Genomic DNA, 19,549 nt, shown 5'->3' on the forward strand with positions numbered 1-19,549 from the left:
AACAGAACCCAATGTTTTTCAACTTTTTTTCTGTAACAAAAAAGGAAATATTTAGACAACTATTTTGTTTTGTTGGTGTTAACAGAATGTTTTTATTTTCCCGTCGCCTCTCGGTAAAGATCAAAGTGTTGTTTTGTTTGCGTTTCTTGCAACTATATTTTTCTACCGGCTGTCTGCTTATAATAATTGCAATGGTGAAACACCCTGTGGTATATTTAGTAAGCCCAATAACACTTCTAGTAATAACATATTTTTTTTACAAATAGTGCTTATTAAAAAATACATATCAAAGATTCTTTGCATCTATGTTCTAATTAGTGATGAGCAAATGCAAGTCCAAGACCAAGACTCGCTTGGTATTGCAGGGTCCAGTCTTGGTCTTGCTGCAAGACTCTTGCAAGTTTTGCACTTTTTTAACGGATTTTTACTAGACGCTTTCTACATAGCGAATCTTTAACCCTAGAATACTAATCATACAGGGTGGCACACCTAATTCGCCTGGGTTGGTTATACAAAAACGGAAAGATGTAGAAACATAATTGCATAAACAATGTGCATAATTTAAAATTATTTTCAAATGTACAGGGTGTGTCAGAACTAAGATCTATACCAAAGTTTTATATTTTCTTATGTAGCACCCGGTATTTTATTTCATTTTTGGATTCTTGGGCATAAAATAAGGCATTTATTATAAGGGTTTAATATGTTTAAATGCATTGGTTTTTGAGATATGTAAAGATATTTAAATACGCATGCTATAATAAAAAAGTTTGTCAGCACCCTGTACATTACTTTTCAGAGTTAATTCTAGTGCTAACTTTGAAGCCAGGGAAATAAACTTTCATAAAAAAAATATTTCTTGCTTAAATGTATACAGGGGTATTAAAAATTGCTGGTCTATTTTAAATAGTTATTTTACATAAAAACATCATTATTTCAAATACAACATCCTATATTTTTTTAAATGAATCGAAGCAGATATAAATGCTCTTTAAACTGTACTAGGGTTTCCTATACCTATCTAGCTCAGATTTTAGACAATTAGTAGCTGTTTTCAAAATCGATATTACTTTATGGACTTTATTTAAATTTATAACAGTTTATTTTTATTTAATTTATCTACAATAGTTTAATAAGTAAGTATTTATTATTTTATGAAGAAAAATAAAGAAGTAGTTCTTTTTTATTTATATTACGATGAATTGTAGAAATATTGGATTTTCTATAAAAGAATCAATTAAGGCAAATTCATTTTTTTCACTTCCAACGACAGGTTTCTACCTAATAGGTTTTTCATATACCACACTATCGGCTCTGCGAAATAGGAAAAGTTGTTTCGCAAAGGAACGCTTGTCAAGAAAATTCCTATTTGGATATATTTGACCATAAACCCAAGCAATTGTCCTCATAAAATAAATCACTAGTAACATATCCATTACTTCGGCCAGCAGATACTGCTTTGCTTATGTCCAACAATCCAAAAATGAAATAAAATACCGGGTGTTCCATAAGAAAAAAACATAACTTTGGCATGGATCTTAGTTCTGACACACCCTGTACATTTGAAAATAATTTTAAATTGTGCACATTGCCTTCCCACATGTACCCATAAAATATTTTGTTTCTACATCTTTCCGTTTTCGTATAATCAACCGAGGCGAATGAGGTGCGCCACCCTGTATGTAATGCCGCAAATACTAACCAACCAATGTCGCAAATACTATCCATTCGTAAATTTTACGATATTTTATTAACAAACGAAATATCTTGTTAAATTGTTTTTTATTTATAACAATCATTTGTAATATGTTGAAGTTCAGAAAACGATATACCTAATGGCAAAAGAAATCAACAATTATTTCTCAGTATCGCAAGTCACACAGTACTCACAGTACTTATTGCTCATGATGTTCAGCTTTGTTGTAGTGGTTGCAATAAAGTGGCTTTATTCTTTGTTTTTTTGATGGACACATACCGCGTGGTGCATCGTCGTTGGAAACATAGGAAATCCCATGCAAATTTTGAACTGTTCAAATATTGGCTCCCCTATTGATTTTTTGAGGATGCTCTCAGAAACAGAGGCAGACCTAAGAGGCAGATCTAAAGAGTGGAAACAGAGGCAGATCTAAAGAGTGAAAAGATTTGAGGGAGGCCTACTTCCAGCAGTGGACACTTCAGGCTGGTTGATGATGATGATGATGATTGATTTTACAGCAAAGTCGTAAATAGATTTTTTAAAGATGTACAGGGTGGGTCAAATTCGACGCTTTTAAATGGAAACACCCTTTTCTATAGGAGATAGACGAAAACTAATATCGGTGTCTGGAGCTCAATTTTCATCAAAAACATGATAGTGAAAACCGCACATCAATATCTGCTACCGTTTCGGAGTTACGGAGTGTTTTTAAAAAATGTGCATTTTTAACAAATAGCTGTAACTTTTTTGCTATCGAAAATTTTGTATTTCTATGAAAACATTTCCAAAGCACCTTTTTACGTAGAATTTAATGGTTTCAGTATAATTTTTTTAAAATTAATAATTTAAGAATTATCAACAAAAAATGTTATTTTTTATATGGGACACCCTGTATATTTTTAATTTATTGAAAAGAATTTAAGATTACCTTTCACACTTGATATTTTGCTTGATTCCTCTTCGAGATAAAGAGTATATAAAAATTCGCCCGCTTTAAATAAGTAGGCTTTGAACGGCACCGGCTATAATGCAAAATATTCAAGCTATAAGCATCAATTAAAACGAAAATAATATTTGTTATGAGAGATGCAGAATTTTATAACAATTTAAAATATATTTAACCAACATCAATACATTTAAACTATATCTAATAACAATATAAATAAATAGCAAACCAAGATATTTTTTCAAGAGATTTTGCTACAGGTGTTCGACAGATCAACCGCCTTCTGTTATGGACAGACGGGGCAGTTTTTGAACATTTCTCGCAAAATTCATTAACCCAGTGGGGGTGAAAGATACCCTCTCATAACTGCTATGTATTTCTAATTCTTGTCTAAATTATACCGAAGAATAAGGAACATTTATTCTTCCCCAATCCATGGGCACTAAGTCAGGCGACCTCGACGGCCAACGGCTGGGATCTTGGTTAGCTATTCAATTATTCTTGAAATTGGCTGCAAAAATTTGCTGATAACTTCAGCGTTCATAGGCGGTGCGTCTTCTTGCTGGAAAAATATGTTTTCCAGTTCCATCAAGGGCATATCATCAATAAGGGGTCCAAAGCCTACTAGATAAAAGTGGCGTATTTTTAAAAATTCTGTATTTCGAAGGGGATTATAACAAAATATCAAGTGTGCTATATTTTTGGAAAGGTAATTTTAAATTCTTTTCAGTTAATTAAAAATATAGAGGGTGTCCCAAATAAAAAATCAATTTTTCTGTTGATAACTCTTAAATTATTAATTTAAAAAAAATTATACTTAAACCATTAAATTCTACGTAAAAAGGTGCTTTGGAAATGTTTCCATAAAAATACAAAATTTTTAATTAAAATTTTTTTTAAAAAGTTACAGCGATTTGTTAAAAATGCACATTTTTGAAAAACACCCCGTAACTCCAAAACGGTAGCAGATATTGATGTGCGGTTTTCACCATCATATTTTTGATGAAAATTTAGCTCCAGACACCGATATTAGTTTTCGTCTATCTCCTATAGAAAAGGATGTTTCCATTTAAAAGCGTCGAATTTGACCCACCCTGTACAGTTCGTCTGTTGGATCTGTGTCTATGAAAGGAATGCGGACAAAAAACATTTAAATAAACAGCAATATATTTTATACGTCGACTTGACGAGTACGTCACCGCAAATCGCTCCGCCCACTCATTTTATTGGCTACTTGCAAATTTGTCGAATTTTTATTGAACGACGCGTCCCGTCTAATTTTTTACGAAAAACATCGAGAGAATATCGCTTCCCCTCTCACGGATACCCCGTAGCCACAGAACGGACAGACGTACTGTATGCATGGTAAATACACTTGGCAAATTTGAACAATTTTGGTCCAGCCGATTTTGAGTAATTTAAGAAAAATTGCATCTATTTTTAAATTAAAACCGAACAGGTAACAATCAAACACCAGTCAAAAACTGACATACTTAGGTTTACAAACTATGATTTTGTCATTGTCAAAAGTAATTTAATTATAATATACAGGGGAAATTAACCGAAACCTGTGAAAGAAAATGTCAGATACACTGTCTAAGCTATTTCCCGGCGTAGTACCATTTTACCATGTTCACCTTTTCTTTATGTGAATAACAATAAATTATTAGTACCACTGAATATTAAAAATTTTTATTAAAATTACGTTCGAAAATGACGTTGACAACTTAAAGCATGCCAGTTTTTGACTGGTGTTTGATTGTTACCTATTCAGTTTCAATTTAAAAATCGATTCAGTTTTTCTCAAATTACTCAAAATAGACTAGTCTGTATGTGTGTTTACCAAACCTGGATCTTAAAAAAATTATTTACGATTTCGCTATAAAATCAATAGGAGATCCAATATCTGGGCAATTCAAAATTTGCATGGGATTTTCTATGTTTCCAACGACGATGCACCACCCGGTATAATAAGTAGTGCGTTTTAGTGCATCATGCAGTAAAGCAAATCAAAAAAATGGTTTAGATAGAGTTTCCATGAAGGCTTTTGGAAGTTCCGGACAAGTAAACTCAGAAATCCGGACAAAATCCGAACAAATTAACTCTGAAATCCGGACGTCGCGTCGCCGAAAAACTATAAATTTATTTATGAACTTTTATAGGACGCAAATAATAGCCCGGGAATCAACAAAATATAAATCAAAAAAACATTCACTTGCCAGGAGTGCACCAAAATCGAAACATTTAATCGCAAATAGAAATGGGTACTTTCGAACATGCGTCGGTTAAGTAGAGCTGTAGCATCGTAGAAACTAAAATACTAAAATATTCAACAAAGTAACTGAGGAATTAATTCAACTGTAACTGTGAAATATTTTACTAAGTTAATTTGTTTTTGCGGCCAGATTTCCCGGATGCTTTTCCAAATCCGGGCCGGACCGCCTAGGACACTTTAAAAATCTGGATATGTCGGGGTAAATCTGGACGTATGGAAATACTAGGTTTAGAAGATGAGTTTAACATGATGGTTGATGATGATATCCATAAATGATATCTATACGAATATATAAAATCCTTAAGTGACTGAGTCACTGATTAATTACGCGCGATCCTGCTCAACCCACTCAACGTAAGACACTCAATTTTGGCATACAGGTTGATTATAGGGTGTAAAGGTTCGATAAGAAGGAATTTTTCGAAATTCCAGTTCCAAGGGGGTGAAACCACCCCTCCAATAATATTACAATATTTTTTATTTAAAAAACGGTCAAGTTTTCGAAAAAATGCTTAAACACGTATATCTTATTTTGGTTTTTTACATATTTTAAGATTTTTTAAAAATGTATACAGGGTGTTTCGAAAATTCTGGTCATTCATTAATCACGATCCTGCTTAAAGCGCTTGACGTAAAAAGCTGATTTTTGGAAAGCGGATTGACTTTAAGGTGTAGAGGTTCGATAAGAATGGATTTTTTTCTTTTTATTCTTGCCTTTAGGTCGCTGGGGTTGCAAAGATGTTACTAGATTTTGTCCATTATTTTATTTTTATCACGACGCGACGTTTCGACAGTATTTGTCTTTTTCAAGTCTCTTGAACGTAGATTCCTACAGAATTAAAATTGTTAAAAATTGCACAATAACACAGTGGCGGATACAGAGGGGGGGGGCATGGGGCCCGGGCCCCCTCCTAAAGTCTGTAAATTGTATTAAATATTAGGCTTTTGGGTTAAAAATGGCGTCCTAAAAAGCATATTACTTTTTATTTTAGGCCCCCCTAAAATAAATTCCTGTATCCGCCCCTGCAATAACACATATTAAAACTATTCCAAAAAGACATATACTGTCGAAACGTCGTCATAAAAATAAAATAATGAGCAAAATCTAGTAACATCTGTGCAACCCCAGCAAACTAAAGCCAAGAATAAAACGAAAAAAAAAAATATATAGTATACCAGGCCAAAGAAACGAACCAAAAAAAAGAAGGGATTTTTCGAAACACGAATTCTAAGGGGGTGAAACCACCCCTCAAATATTAGAATATATTTTATTCTCGAATCTCAAATTCCAAGAGGGTGAAAACGCCCCTCAAATATTACAATATTTGTTATTTAAAAAACGGTTAGTCTTTCGGGAAAACGCTTGGACACGCATAATTTATTTTGTTTTTCACATATTTTGAAATTTTTTAAAAAATTCATACAGGGTGTTCCAAAAAGTTGGGTAGGTAATTGATTAACCACGATTCTACTTGATGTAAATTAGCTTATTTTTGACAAAAGTCAAATTCCAACGAGATGAAACTACCCCTCAAATATTACCAAGTTTTATAATAATATCGCCATATTGTTTTGTCTCATGCTGACATAAATGTGAGAAAATTTTATCCAGTTTGTATGCTTGCTTTGCTTTATCGTCACCATTACAAATGATTAATTCGACGCGAACAAAGTCGCGGGTACACGCTAGTACCTATACATATATTAAAATGTCCGTAAAACTATTTATTAAGATATTAAAGCCATATGATTTTTTTTAAACTGCTCTAAAGACATGGTCAAGTATAAATAATAGGTACCGTATGATCGAAAAAAAAAGACATCCAGTTGGCTTTGAAATGAACATCGATGACATTCCCTATATAATTTTACATATAAAATGACAGCGATCTTCATTTCATAGCCATTCCTGACGTCGTTTTTTTTCACAAAATTAAAAAAATATAACCAAATTAAAATACTTTTTTTACTGTTAAACACTAACAACAACTATAAAATTTAGAAAGGAGAGAAACAGTAATTGGTCCATTATTGTATAATTCGACAAAAATGGACTGCAAAATTATTTAAATAAATAAATAGACGAAAAAATAAAGACGTCATCGCAGCCGCGGTGCGAAGTGATCGAGATTATTAGTTTATTAGTGAGAGCAGCAGCCTAAAGACAAACAAGGCAAATCTGGTAATGTTTGGCTGTTATAGATGTTGACTGTCATATAATGTGTGCCTCGTGAAACTTCGCATAAAAAGCCAATATTATTGTTTGTCAAATACTCGTTGATTATGTACCGACTTAATAAATAATTTCGCTATCACATTGTGTTTTATGTATTGGTTCGATATACTGCCGACGCCGCAGAGCCGTTATGTAGATCACCACGCTAATAAGATATTCAATTTGGAAAATATTCCCGCTAATATACGAGGGTTGTCTTTTATATTTTGTATATAGAAACATAGAGAAGTGTCTAGTCCTAGCAGTCAACTATTAAGCTTGACCAATCAGGTTGGTTAGCGTGGTTATTTGGAGTGTGTTAATTCATTCGTGTTTGTCAAAAACTCTAACGTGATTGGTCGGGCTTAACAGTTGCCTGCTAGGGCTAGACACAAGTGAAACATAGTAGGCGCCTGTCAAGATATATCAAATGCGAAAATTATACAAGTTTTGATTTTTAAATGGCACCATGGCACCCTCTGTATTTTTCTTTACTTTATTCGATAGAAAATTACACTCTGAAGTCTGAATGACATACCATATGTCAACTTTTGAGATTTTTGTTTAAAGAAAAATTGTATTTTAAATTTCCATTTAAGATGCACAGCTGTGTTAAAAACACTAATTTTTAATCAAGGAGCCTTGGAAAAATATATTTGATCGACTATTGCTTTTCGTGTCTTGTCTTGGCCGGTTAAAATGTGCTTAAATCGTATTTTTAATCATATCTCAATTTTTTCAAATGGAAAAAGGGTGGCTCGTTAGCATATTTGGAAAAAGATTTTTTTACGAATATTTTTGTACCACACACTTGGTATTTCGCGTCAAATTGTCGTTATGAACCGCCTGTTACAATTTCAAATAAACCATATGCAAAAATTTCAAGAGTTAGGTTAGGTTAGAAGATTCCTTTTCTATCGAATGAAGTAAAAAAATACCGAGGGTGTCATTTAAAAATCAAAAAGTTGTAGTCATTTCCGGTGAAACAGGAAGTGACTGAAAAAACAACTGTAAAGACAATCCGGGGACATCCTGTATATAGTATGTTCACTATTCACTAAAAAATAATTCTGCTTTATCGTCAATTAATTTACAGGAATGTCAAAAGTGCCGTGAGTTGCTGTGAGAAAAGGATGTGCTGTGTCCGACTTGGCTGATAGTTTTCAAAAATAATATAAGATACCGGGTATTCCATTTAAAATAAGAAAGTATGTGTCTACTGTTTTACAAATGAAGTGTCTAATGCTCATGGAGAAAAAAGTGTATGCATCATCTATATTATGTATAGGTAAGTATTCTTAATTGTTCTGCATTAGATGTAAAGTTTAAAAAAACAGTTTTAAATTTTAAATACGACAAGAGTGAGAGATATAGAACATCTGGAATACTACTACTTTTGCAAAATAATATTTAAAACAAATGGTGATTTATTCCTATACAGGGTGTTTCAAAAAACATGTGCCATCTCTCGTGGGGAGATTCCTCACGTAAAAATAAGATTTATTTTCATATCAACATAGGTCCGATTCTGCTTTGTTTCATGGCTACACGGTGTTAAAGTCTTAATAATCTTTCGATTAATTATAATTTTCTTCCAAGTACTTTTAGTGATTCGAATGAAATTTTGAGGGTAAAAGTTACTATAAGTGCTAAAGCAGCAGGAGTGGATGGGATCTTTCCTGCCCTTCTAAAGGAGGGTCAGCAAATAGCTACTCACCATCTACTAAGCATTACAAGAAGCAGTCTAGCGATGGGATATATACCAACCACATGGAGAAGAGCAAAAGTAATCTTCATACCCAAAATAGGCAAAACTGACTGGACAAATCCCAAGTCATTTAGGCCTATTTGTCTCACATCGTTCATACTAAAAACGCTGGAGAAAGTAGTTGACAACCATATTGGAGAAAATCATCTAAAGGTTAAACCACTGCATGATAGTCAGCATGCATATAGAACGGGCAGATCCACAGAAACTGCTCTGTACCAATTAACGGAGCTAATACAGACAAGTCTGGATAGCAAAGAAACAGCAATTTGTGCCTTCTTGGATATTGCGGGGGCGTTTGACAATATACCACATAAGGTGGTCAGGCGATCTCTAGAAACAAGAGGGGTGAACAGAACTATTATTCGCTGGTTTTGGGAAATGCTGTCAACACGAACAGCAGAGGCTCAGATGGGCACCAAAACTGTAGCTGTTAAAACAACGCAAGGAACTCCACAAGGTGGAGTAACCTCCCCTTTGCTGTGGAGCTTGGTGGTGGATGAACTACTAGATGAATTAACTCTAGCGGGAATACACTGCATTGGGTATGCAGATGACATAGTCATGATCGCTCGGGGGAAACATGAAGGCACCTTGTGTGATATTATCCAAAGAGGACTCCGTATCACTGAGAGATGGTGTAGGACTGTCGGGCTGAGTATCAACTCAGACAAAACCGCGATAGTGCCATTCACCAGAAGGCGAAGTCTGAAAAACTTGAAAAGAATCCAACTAGATGGAAAGGAAATACTGCCAACACAGGAAGTTAAATACCTGGGAATAACCCTGGACAGTAAACTCCTGTGGAACAGGCATATTAAGAACACTACCAGCAAAGCCATAAAGGCTCTCATGATATGCAGAAGACTGGCCGGAAATAGATGGGGCTGCTCCCCTAACATTTTGCGCTGGATGTATACCATGATAGTAAGACCCATGATTACTTATGGAGCAGTTGCCTGGTACACAAAACTGGAGCAACGGACGGCAAGGCTAAACCTATGCAAAGTCCAGAGACTAGCATGCGTTTGCATCACAGGAGCCATGAGAACCTGTCCAACAGCAGCAATGGAGGTCATTCTAGATCTAACACCACTGCACATTGTCATTGGTAGATATGCCAATGCGACAATGATTAGAATGGTCACTAACGGAATTAGTACTGGGAGAATTGTCAGATCAGGGGCTTGGAACACCCTCAAAAAGGAAATACCACTCCTGCAACTCCCAGTGGACGATATGCCAAGAACGTACAACTTTGACAAACATGTCAATGTAGTATTGAGCAATAAGAAGGATTGGAAGAGCGAAACGCTTGCCCAGCAGTTAAAAGACTATACCATAACTTGGTATACTGATGCTTCCAAAACCAATACGGGAACAGGGATCGGAGTGTTTGGGCCGAGAGCTAATTACTCCGAACCAATGGGCACTTACCCTAGTATCCTACAGGCAGAAATCTACGCTATCGAGAGATGCGTACAACTTATCTTAGATAGGAACTATCGGAAACAAGAAATAGCCATCTTATCTGATAGTCAAGCAGCGTTAAAGGCGATCAACTCAGTCTCAATCAATTCGAAATTGGTCAAAGAATACATAGAGAAGCTGAATAAATTAGGCAAAGAAAACAAAGTCCTCCTACACTGGGTGCCTGCTCACCAAGGGATAAAAGGCAATGAAAAAGCAAATAATCTAGGTAGAAAAGGAGCGAACACTCCACTAACTGGACCAGAACCGTTCTGCTTTCCAAGTGGTAACCAACTCAAGGAGGAACTCAAGAACTTGGAAGATTCCATCCGCAACCTGGAATGGAAATCTTGCAATGGTCTAGGACACTCGAAGAAGTTTCTGAGGGCTTATGATCAATAAAAATCACAGATCTTCCTAGGTCTGAGTAAGAACAATCTTCGGATTGTCACGGGGTTTTAACAGGACACTGTCTCCTCAATGAACACCTCAGTAGATTGAAACTAAGAAGAAACGGCGAATGCAGATTCTGTGGGGAAGATGGGGAAACACCAGTACACCTCATCACTGAGTGCGCCGAGACGACAACCATTCGTGCCATGAATTTTGGTTCGACTGATATTGGAGATGGAGAACTACCCTCTATAAAACCGTCCCAGATACTGGCTTTTGTCAAAGGCCTGGGACTGTATGATGAGTTATGATTCAAGAAAGGGGGACACAATGGATCTGTAAGGTCGAAGTGATTAACCCCCCTCCCACTCATTCTAAATTCTAAATTCTACTATAAGTGCTACTTATTTTAATGCTAAAAAAGTATCGATAAATTCATCAAGGTGCATATGGGTTATCACTGGAATATTTTTCAAAAAAAAAACATGTGCACCGCTGACTTTTTCTCTTTTGACATCAAAATTGTGTAAGCCGTTTAATGCCAATTAAAAGTTATGTCTTGATATTTTGTCGAATTCGGCCTCCTTATTGAGATAAACGCAATTTTATTAATCACAATAAAATTAATAAAATTAATAAATTACACATTTTACCTAATTTATTATTAAAAATTATTGCTATTAGTTATTATTACTATTAGTCCAAAGTCCAACCTACAGCAATTTCAAATAAAAAAATAATGGTATTTAAGATACTTACAAAAACCCTAATTTTAAAAAGTTTTAACATCCAACATCCTGTAACTCTAAAAGATCGCGCACACTATACCTGCACGGACCGGCACGGACCAGACCAGTAAAATCTACCGGTGAAGGTGACCGTGTTATTTAATAGAGTAGAGCACACTAGACCAGTACCAGCACGTACCGCCACAAGCCACGACCGTCAAAACAGGTCGTGTCGGTCAGGGACAAATATGACCGGCAATATTTATGCCTGGTCGTGCTGGTCCGACCTAATGTGCGCACCGGCGAACCAGCACACCTCCACAAACATGCAAATTTTGAAGGGTTTGTCAGTATTTCGAGTACGCTAGCTGGCTCAAGTCGCATAATGTAGGTTAGATTTCGTTTATTTTTGTTCGAACCTTTAAACCGTTTTAAATATGAATGAAGAAAAGCTTATTTTACTGGTACAAAAGTATCCAGAGCTGTGCGATACGAGCCAAGTATTTCATATATAGAGACCAAGAAAGAAAAGATGCAATATGGGAGTCGATAGCAAAAAAAAATAATCAAATTTGATCTGTGACATTCGAAAATATTGGAAAAACTTTTCTTCGAATCTTTTTAATTCAGGAAACAAATGCTGAAATTCGCCATATTGCTTTCTCTTTTGATTTATAGGGCGAACCCAAAATCTTCTTTTTTTCTTAGCTTCCTTCTCTTCCTCCTCTTCTTCACACAACATGGCTAAAATAATAATTTCTTCCTCTGAACTACTCATTTTCAATACTTCTATGTTGCACGCTCTAGTAGTTGAGCCTTGACAACTGTACTTTTTTCGAAACTCTCGCTTATGTTGCTGGTCTGTGGCGGTAAAGTGTGCGATGTCATGCAGGATGCAGGTTTGTGCTGTGCTGGTCCGTACTGGCCCGTGTAGGTATAGTGTGCGCGATCTTTAAAACTATGCATTTCCATACTCATGTTTATAGGAACTTATTTAAAACTTTCGCAAGTTAATGGCTATTAAAATTTTTTAAAGGTTGTTTTTAGACTTGGATCAAGGCAAATTGATAAAGTCGCGTTTATCTCATCAAGGAGGCCTAAATCGACAAAAATATCAAGAGACAACTTTTAATCAGCATTAAACGGCTTCACTATTTCGATAACAGGAGAAAAACAGTGGCGTACATCCTTTTTTTAGAAAATATTCCAGTGATAACCCATATGAACGTCCCTGGTGAATATGTCGACACTTTTTAAGCTTTGAAATATGTCGCATTTATAGTAACTTTTACCCTCAAAATTTCATTCGAAACGGCTAAAAGTCCTTGGAAGAAAATTATAATAAATCGAAAAAATATTAATAATTTAACACCCTGTAGCTACGAAACAAAGCAGAATCGGTCCTATATGTTGATATAAAAAATAAATCTTATTTTTACGTGAGGAATACACAAATATTGTCAACTACTGTCCTTGCCGACGGAAACACAGCACCAAAAATGGAATGCGCGAAATTTCAAATTTTGCTCAAATAAATAGCAAATCTTGTATAATAGGTAAAATTATATTTAGTACTTAATTAAGTTAGTTAACTAAATATTGTTATCAATATTTTGTTTGTCCGACTAGACTAAATATCTAGATGCACTTACAAATTTAGAGTACATTATACACTCCCATAAAGAGATTAAAACATTTTTTGTGTGATACGAGATATACTCGTAACTACCTACTCCTTAAAAATTTCATTTTAAAATTCAGTGAGTGTAATTTGTTCCAGTGGGCCGATTTTGAGGATTTCTAAGCAATTTGTAGCTGAATTATTTATATGTATTTGTAGACTCTTTTACATTAATAATTATTGAAGTTCCCATGTGTCTATTAGGTAGGTACACGAGCGAAAAGAAAGTTTTACTTTGGCGAAAGTTTGAAACACCCTGTGGAATTGTTTAACAAAGTATTGAATTTAAAAACCACTTTATCATCAAAGTGCATCCTTTCTTGGTATTTTATTCATCTTAATAGCTTTTTTTGTTGGAAATATTCGGTTTTGAAGAAGACAGTAACAATATACAGCAATTTTAGCATTAGAATCATGTCTTAAGTCCTAATCAATATACCCATGAGATAGTATTTACTGAGTTTGTAATATCACTGGCCATTAAAAAGTATTATCATTGGTGGATATTCTTACAGACGTAGTTTTAAAGCGGGCCTGACACGATCAGTATTATTGACAGTATTTCTGAAACTGTAAGTATTTGGAAGGTTGTGTGAGGGCAAAAATACTGATGGGACTGTCAGTATACTGATATACTTTGGCAATCCTGAAAGTATTTTGGAATACTGACAACATCCAAAATACTGTCAATAATACTGATCGTGTGAGGCCCGCTTAAAGTCCACTAAGTACCATCTTCAATCAAAGCAACAATACAACTTCTGGTCCTAAAACACTATTTGCTAGAGAAGGTACCTACCCAACAAACAATAGTAATATGAGTTTTTAATGAAAGTGACATTATAAAAACCAAAAACCTATTTCATAGGTGTATTGATTATTACAGGACCAAAAGCAAAAGGCACGCTTTTAATGCTAAAATTGTTGTAAATCATTACTGTTTTCTTCAAAAGCAAATATATCCTACAAAAAATAAAGCTACTGAGGTGAAAAAACAAGCTATCGAGAAAGAAATACTGTACCTTGATTATACCGTGGTCGTTATAAATTCCTTACTTTGTTAAATCATTCCATAGCGTGTTTGAAACTTTCGCCAAAATAGCAAAATTTTGTTTTCTCTCGTGTAATAGACAGATTGGAACTTTAATTTTTAATTTAAAAAGAAAAATAATTTAGCTACAAACTACTATAAAAAATCGCCAAAACCGGCCAACTAAAACAAAATATATTGAGCTTGAAAATATCTACTTATAAGTAGGTACGTGCAAATTTTAAGATGCGCGTTTTTCCAGCCGGTCACTGTATGATAAATTGTATTGAAAAATAGTAAGCAGTATTTTTTAATGTCTAATATAATGTTTTAATATTATTTAAATCACTTAATTTTAAAACTAATGTCACCTCAAACAAACAAAAATTTAGAGTTATACACATAATACATTTCCTTAACAAATCTATAGCGAGGTAGAGTACCTATAAGTACTTATACCTATACCGTCTTACCGACGGAAGTCCAAAAAACATTTTAAGGATATGCACGGAATTATCTACATATTTTGATAATATCAATCTCGTATAGTAATTAAAATCGGTTACTTAAACTATGTTATCAAATATTCTACTTGCTTTTTTCTAGACTAAATAATATCTCTAACTTAAAAATATTAGCGATAGGTACACTCCCATCGAGACATAAAAAATATTTTTGTGGCGATAAATGAAACAGATCAAAGTGATTTTGTATAGATTATAGCCCGTACATTCCTAGATATCTCATCTTTAAGCGTTTTATCGAAATTTAATCATAAAATTACCTTTCACATCACTTTGACGAAAGTGGCCACAAACTTATCCATTTATCTCGAGCAAAACTGGCGCGCGCAAAAATTAAATCACTCCCCAACAAACTGCGATCTCATCTTCATTAAAACTTGGCAACAAAAACAAAAAAAGAAACTTTTTACTGTACGGTACATTTCTCAGAATCGAGATGCTGCTACACATCGTTGAATTAGAATTGTTAGTTCGCCGGTCAGACGACGGTGGCGTAATCGCGGTGGGCGTGCCCCACGCTCCCAAAGTTCCACGGAGTTTCCATAGCGCGCACCCAATCACCGCCGTTCCAAACTTGCGTTGCTATTAGTAACCGCTCGCCCGCGTCGCCCATTGGTCGGTACGTCGCTATGGCGATCACCCTCCCCTCACGACCCTGTGTTTGACTACCTAAAGCTCTTGGTACTTCACATCGGCTTGTAGTATCTAAGTAAACAGGCTGCGAGGAGTATTTGTTTTTCCAATCAGTGCAGGTTTGGAATACCTAAAGTGTTAACTTGTTTGTGAAACCGTTCGTGATGTAAACAATGAAACAAAACCTCCGACGACAAGTTAAGATCGAATTGATTGTTTCGAATAACGAGTGCGCGTAAAGACCCAGTTAAAGTGCGATTTTCCCTCGAAAATACCTTCTTCGGTGCAATAGTGGATAGTGCAAATGTTCTAAAAATGCTCGCGCAAAAGTTGTATCCCGACGTGACCAGCATGTCCACCTCGAGCAACGCTATGACGCCGATGACTCCAACGTACTCGATGAACTCCATGTCCTGCGTGCCCATGGCCTCCATGAATTGCTCGCCTCAAGCACCCATGTTCGGTTCCGGTATGCTCTCAGCGGATATGTCCAATAACATGACGATGAATCCGAGGATCCACCAAAGACAACAAGCTCTGAACGAGTCTCCACAACTTGGATACACCGCGATAGGATCTCCGATTTCTAACATGGCTTCTTGTATGGGAACGACCATGTCAGGGATGCCGAATTACTCGCAGATAGGTAGGGGTGATTTGGGAGGAGGCGATACGTCTCCAAACTCCGCGCTCCAGAGAGTTCGAAACGAAAAACCCTATCGCAGATCCTATACTCACGCCAAACCACCGTACTCTTATATCTCGCTAATCACGATGGCTATACAGAATAGTCCGCAGAAAATGCTAACTTTATCGGAAATCTACCAGTTTATCATGGATTTGTTCCCGTTCTACAGGCAGAATCAACAACGGTGGCAGAACTCAATCAGACATTCTCTATCGTTTAATGACTGTTTTGTGAAAGTTCCGCGGACTCCGGACAAACCCGGGAAAGGTTCGTTCTGGAGTTTACACCCGGACTCAGGAAACATGTTCGAAAACGGTTGTTATTTGCGCCGGCAGAAACGGTTCAAAGACGAGAAGAAGGAACTGATCAGGCAGTCCCACAAGAGCCCGTCGCACAGCATGGACAACAGTAATAGTTCAGGGAAAAAGACACCTTTACATTCCAGCGAGGATAAATCTCACAACACATTGGAAAAGACCGAAAACAACTTGAGCTCGATGATGAACATCCACCCCAGCAAACTCGACGTCGAACAAATGAATCTTCTCAACGCCAACGAGTTGAACATGCACCAGCAACACCATCAAGGTATGTCTCACGAGGAATTATCTGCCATGATCAACCGAAACAACCACTTGGCGTTAAGTGAGCACCAGGCGATGCTCCAGCATCATGGTTCAATGAACCACCATCTCAAACAGGAACCGGCGGGTTATACGCCTTCGAACCACCCGTTCTCCATTACCAGGCTACTTCCCACAGAAAGTAAGTCAGATATAAAGATGTACGCGGATATGCAGTATGCGGGGTACAACACCCTGAACCCGTTACCCAACGCTATCCATCACACGTCACTGGGGAACGATTATTACAACAGCCCATCGCTCTACCATACGTCTGCTGGTACGACGAGTTTGTGACAGTACCCTCTGGCCTAGAAACAATTTAGTTTGTGACCTCGAATAAATTGATGTAAATAATTTTCTCTGTGCTGTAAATAAAAGACATCGGTGATACACGACGCTATTGAGAATTTGCTGCGAAAAATCATCAAATCAAAGATATCTACATAGATCTATAATAATAAAAATGACTTTTTGCAGTAAATAGTACATGTGCAAACGCAAAATTTTAGTGCCACGCGTGATATTGTTTTAAAATGTCGTGTGCGTGATTCAGACAGTACTCTACCGATTACGAAAAATCTCACCAAGAGTTTGATCTGTTTTGGTTTTAGTCGAAGTACAAATTATGTGAACAGTTTTTTGAAAATAATCCCTTTTTTATAATTTACCATTCCAAAGTATTTCTTAAATTATTTTTAAATGCTTTAACATGATGTGGAAAAGACGGTTTTAAAGTTTTTTGGAGTATTTGTTTTGTCTGTTTTCTTTTTATATATATACAAATATAGCTCTTTATGTACGGTAAAACTGTATAAATTGTAAACTAATTGTAAAGATGTAAATTTATATTCAAATATTATGTGATGTTCTTAATATACTTGGAATTTGTATAAGTATATTAAATCGATATGAATATGTGCAACTTTTAAAAATTGAAAAAATAAGAAGATATATAATTTATGTATATTAATTTTTTGTCATAATAAATGTTCTACAAAGTGAAATTGTTGTTTTGGTATTTATTAATCTTACAGAGTTTTTTCTTCATTTTTGGCATTTCTAGTTTTGTTAGTGTTTTAAAAAGATAAATATTTGAAATATTACTGTAGTACAAACAAAAAGTGGATAATGAATTTATATTTAAAAATTACTAGAAAAATCGTTAAGTTTAAAGAAAAGTAAAATATAATAAATAATATATTAAATTTCTTATCAAATTTGGTTATCGTTTTTTTTTATTATTTCAAATAGCTTGTGGAGTTTCAAATATCCATATTCTTATTTTAATTTTTTTTCAAATGATTTTACTATAATTTTTATTTTCATTTTTATTTATTTTTTAACTTGAATTTTATTTCCATTTTTATCATTTCAGTTGGAGTAAATAATATCAATATCCTTATTATAAAAATCATACAAATCATTTTTATTATAATTTATTGATTTCTTTTTTAATTTGAAATTTGATTTTCACTAAGATGATCATTAATTTTTGTTTATTTTAAATTTATGTTTACAAGATTAGTAAAATTTTCTTGGAGCATTTTTGTGAATATGTTTTTATTTTTTCTTCGAAATTATTACATTATTAGCATCAGTGTATACTGAAGAAATATTCCTAAAGTATTTTTGTTATAAATGGTGAACAATAGTATTGAACAAAACCATCCATTAAAAAAATTAGTTAAACTAAATTTTAACTAATTTAGAAATTTTTACTTGATATAGATATAGGTTACGGTTAAGGTCCGATGTCCGGTTAATGTCGATATTATCCGGTTAATCTCGAGAATAACACACAACAAAACAACCAAAAACATAGCCTAACCCAAACATTAACATGTTAAACGTTAATGTCGACATTAACCGGATATCGGACTTTAACCGTAACATATATATTGATAACATACTTATGATTAGTAAATATTTTTATTTTTTATTGCATTAAATTTTACATAAGAATATTTTTGGGGAAAATTCTATGTAACTGAAATAATTTTAACTGAATAAAATAAAAACAACCTAATAAAGAAAGAATCAACGCAAACATAAAATTTTATTATTATAATTAAATCAAAATACCTATCAAATAGACTCTAAAAAATTTAATACAATTGTTGTCTCTCTTATACCTACATATATTATTTTTTTTATTAAGTAGATACTTCTTACTGCTATATTTAGGATATTCCTAGCCTAGAAAATAGCGCAGAAAAAAGCAACTATTTTTAAGCTTTAATTTTTTTACTGCAATTTCACAAAATTGAAAATATTTAAAAAACGGTAAGGTTTAAGTGATAAACCTTAATCAAATTTACCTTTATTTTAATCGTAAAAACTAAAAATGTAATAATATACAGGGTCTTCCATTTAACAAAATACAACTTTGATATTTTTTATTTATTTGGGATACTTTCTATCTTGTAAAATTATTTTTAAATTGTAACTCTCATAGTCCTTCAACGAACCCAAAACTTACAATTTGTAAAAATCTTATCGTTTAGCTACAATACTCCGTGTCATATGTGGAGAACAACGAACAGCCCTGTATATTATTCATAGATAGGCTTTAGGTATAGTATATTAATAAGACACTCATTATGATGACACATTAACTAATTCTTTGAGAAATTATATGAAATTCTATTATCCCTGAGAATTTCAAAACCAGCTTGATCAGAAAACTTTCTGATCGTAGATATTATAGTAGATTTTTTGAAGTGTCGGTATACCACATACCACTGTCAATTTCTAATGCTATTTCAACAGCAGAATCGGGAAATATGACCAAAACATTCCATAATTTCATCATATAAAATATGTAGGTAGTATTAGTCATTTTACATTATGGTGAGAACACAGAAATACATTTTTTT

At 34.4% G+C, this 19,549-nt stretch overlaps 1 protein-coding gene across 1 annotated transcript; it reads left to right on the top strand.

Annotated features, from left to right (window-relative positions):
- The first annotated feature begins 15,330 nt into the window (after nucleotides 1-15,330).
- LOC115889782 (protein fork head-like) lies at nucleotides 15,331-17,102 on the top strand. The gene has a single exon (XM_030909863.1). It carries the CDS (start codon nucleotides 15,675-15,677, stop codon nucleotides 16,965-16,967), a length of 1,293 nt encoding a protein of 430 aa, XP_030765723.1. The 5' UTR covers nucleotides 15,331-15,674; the 3' UTR covers nucleotides 16,968-17,102.
- The last annotated feature ends 2,447 nt before the right edge of the window (nucleotides 17,103-19,549 follow it).

The sequence above is a fragment of the Sitophilus oryzae genome, unplaced genomic scaffold (genome assembly GCF_002938485.1).
Source record: "Sitophilus oryzae breed Bouriz unplaced genomic scaffold, Soryzae_2.0 scaffold_847_pilon_pilon, whole genome shotgun sequence".
Classification (NCBI taxonomy): Eukaryota; Metazoa; Arthropoda; class Insecta; order Coleoptera; family Curculionidae; genus Sitophilus; species Sitophilus oryzae.

Bases quoted from the DNA above. Each gene is read 5' to 3' on its own strand.
- LOC115889782 (XM_030909863.1), top strand. From the start codon at position 15,675: ATGCTCGCGCAAAAGTTGTATCCCGACGTGACCAGCATGTCCACCTCG.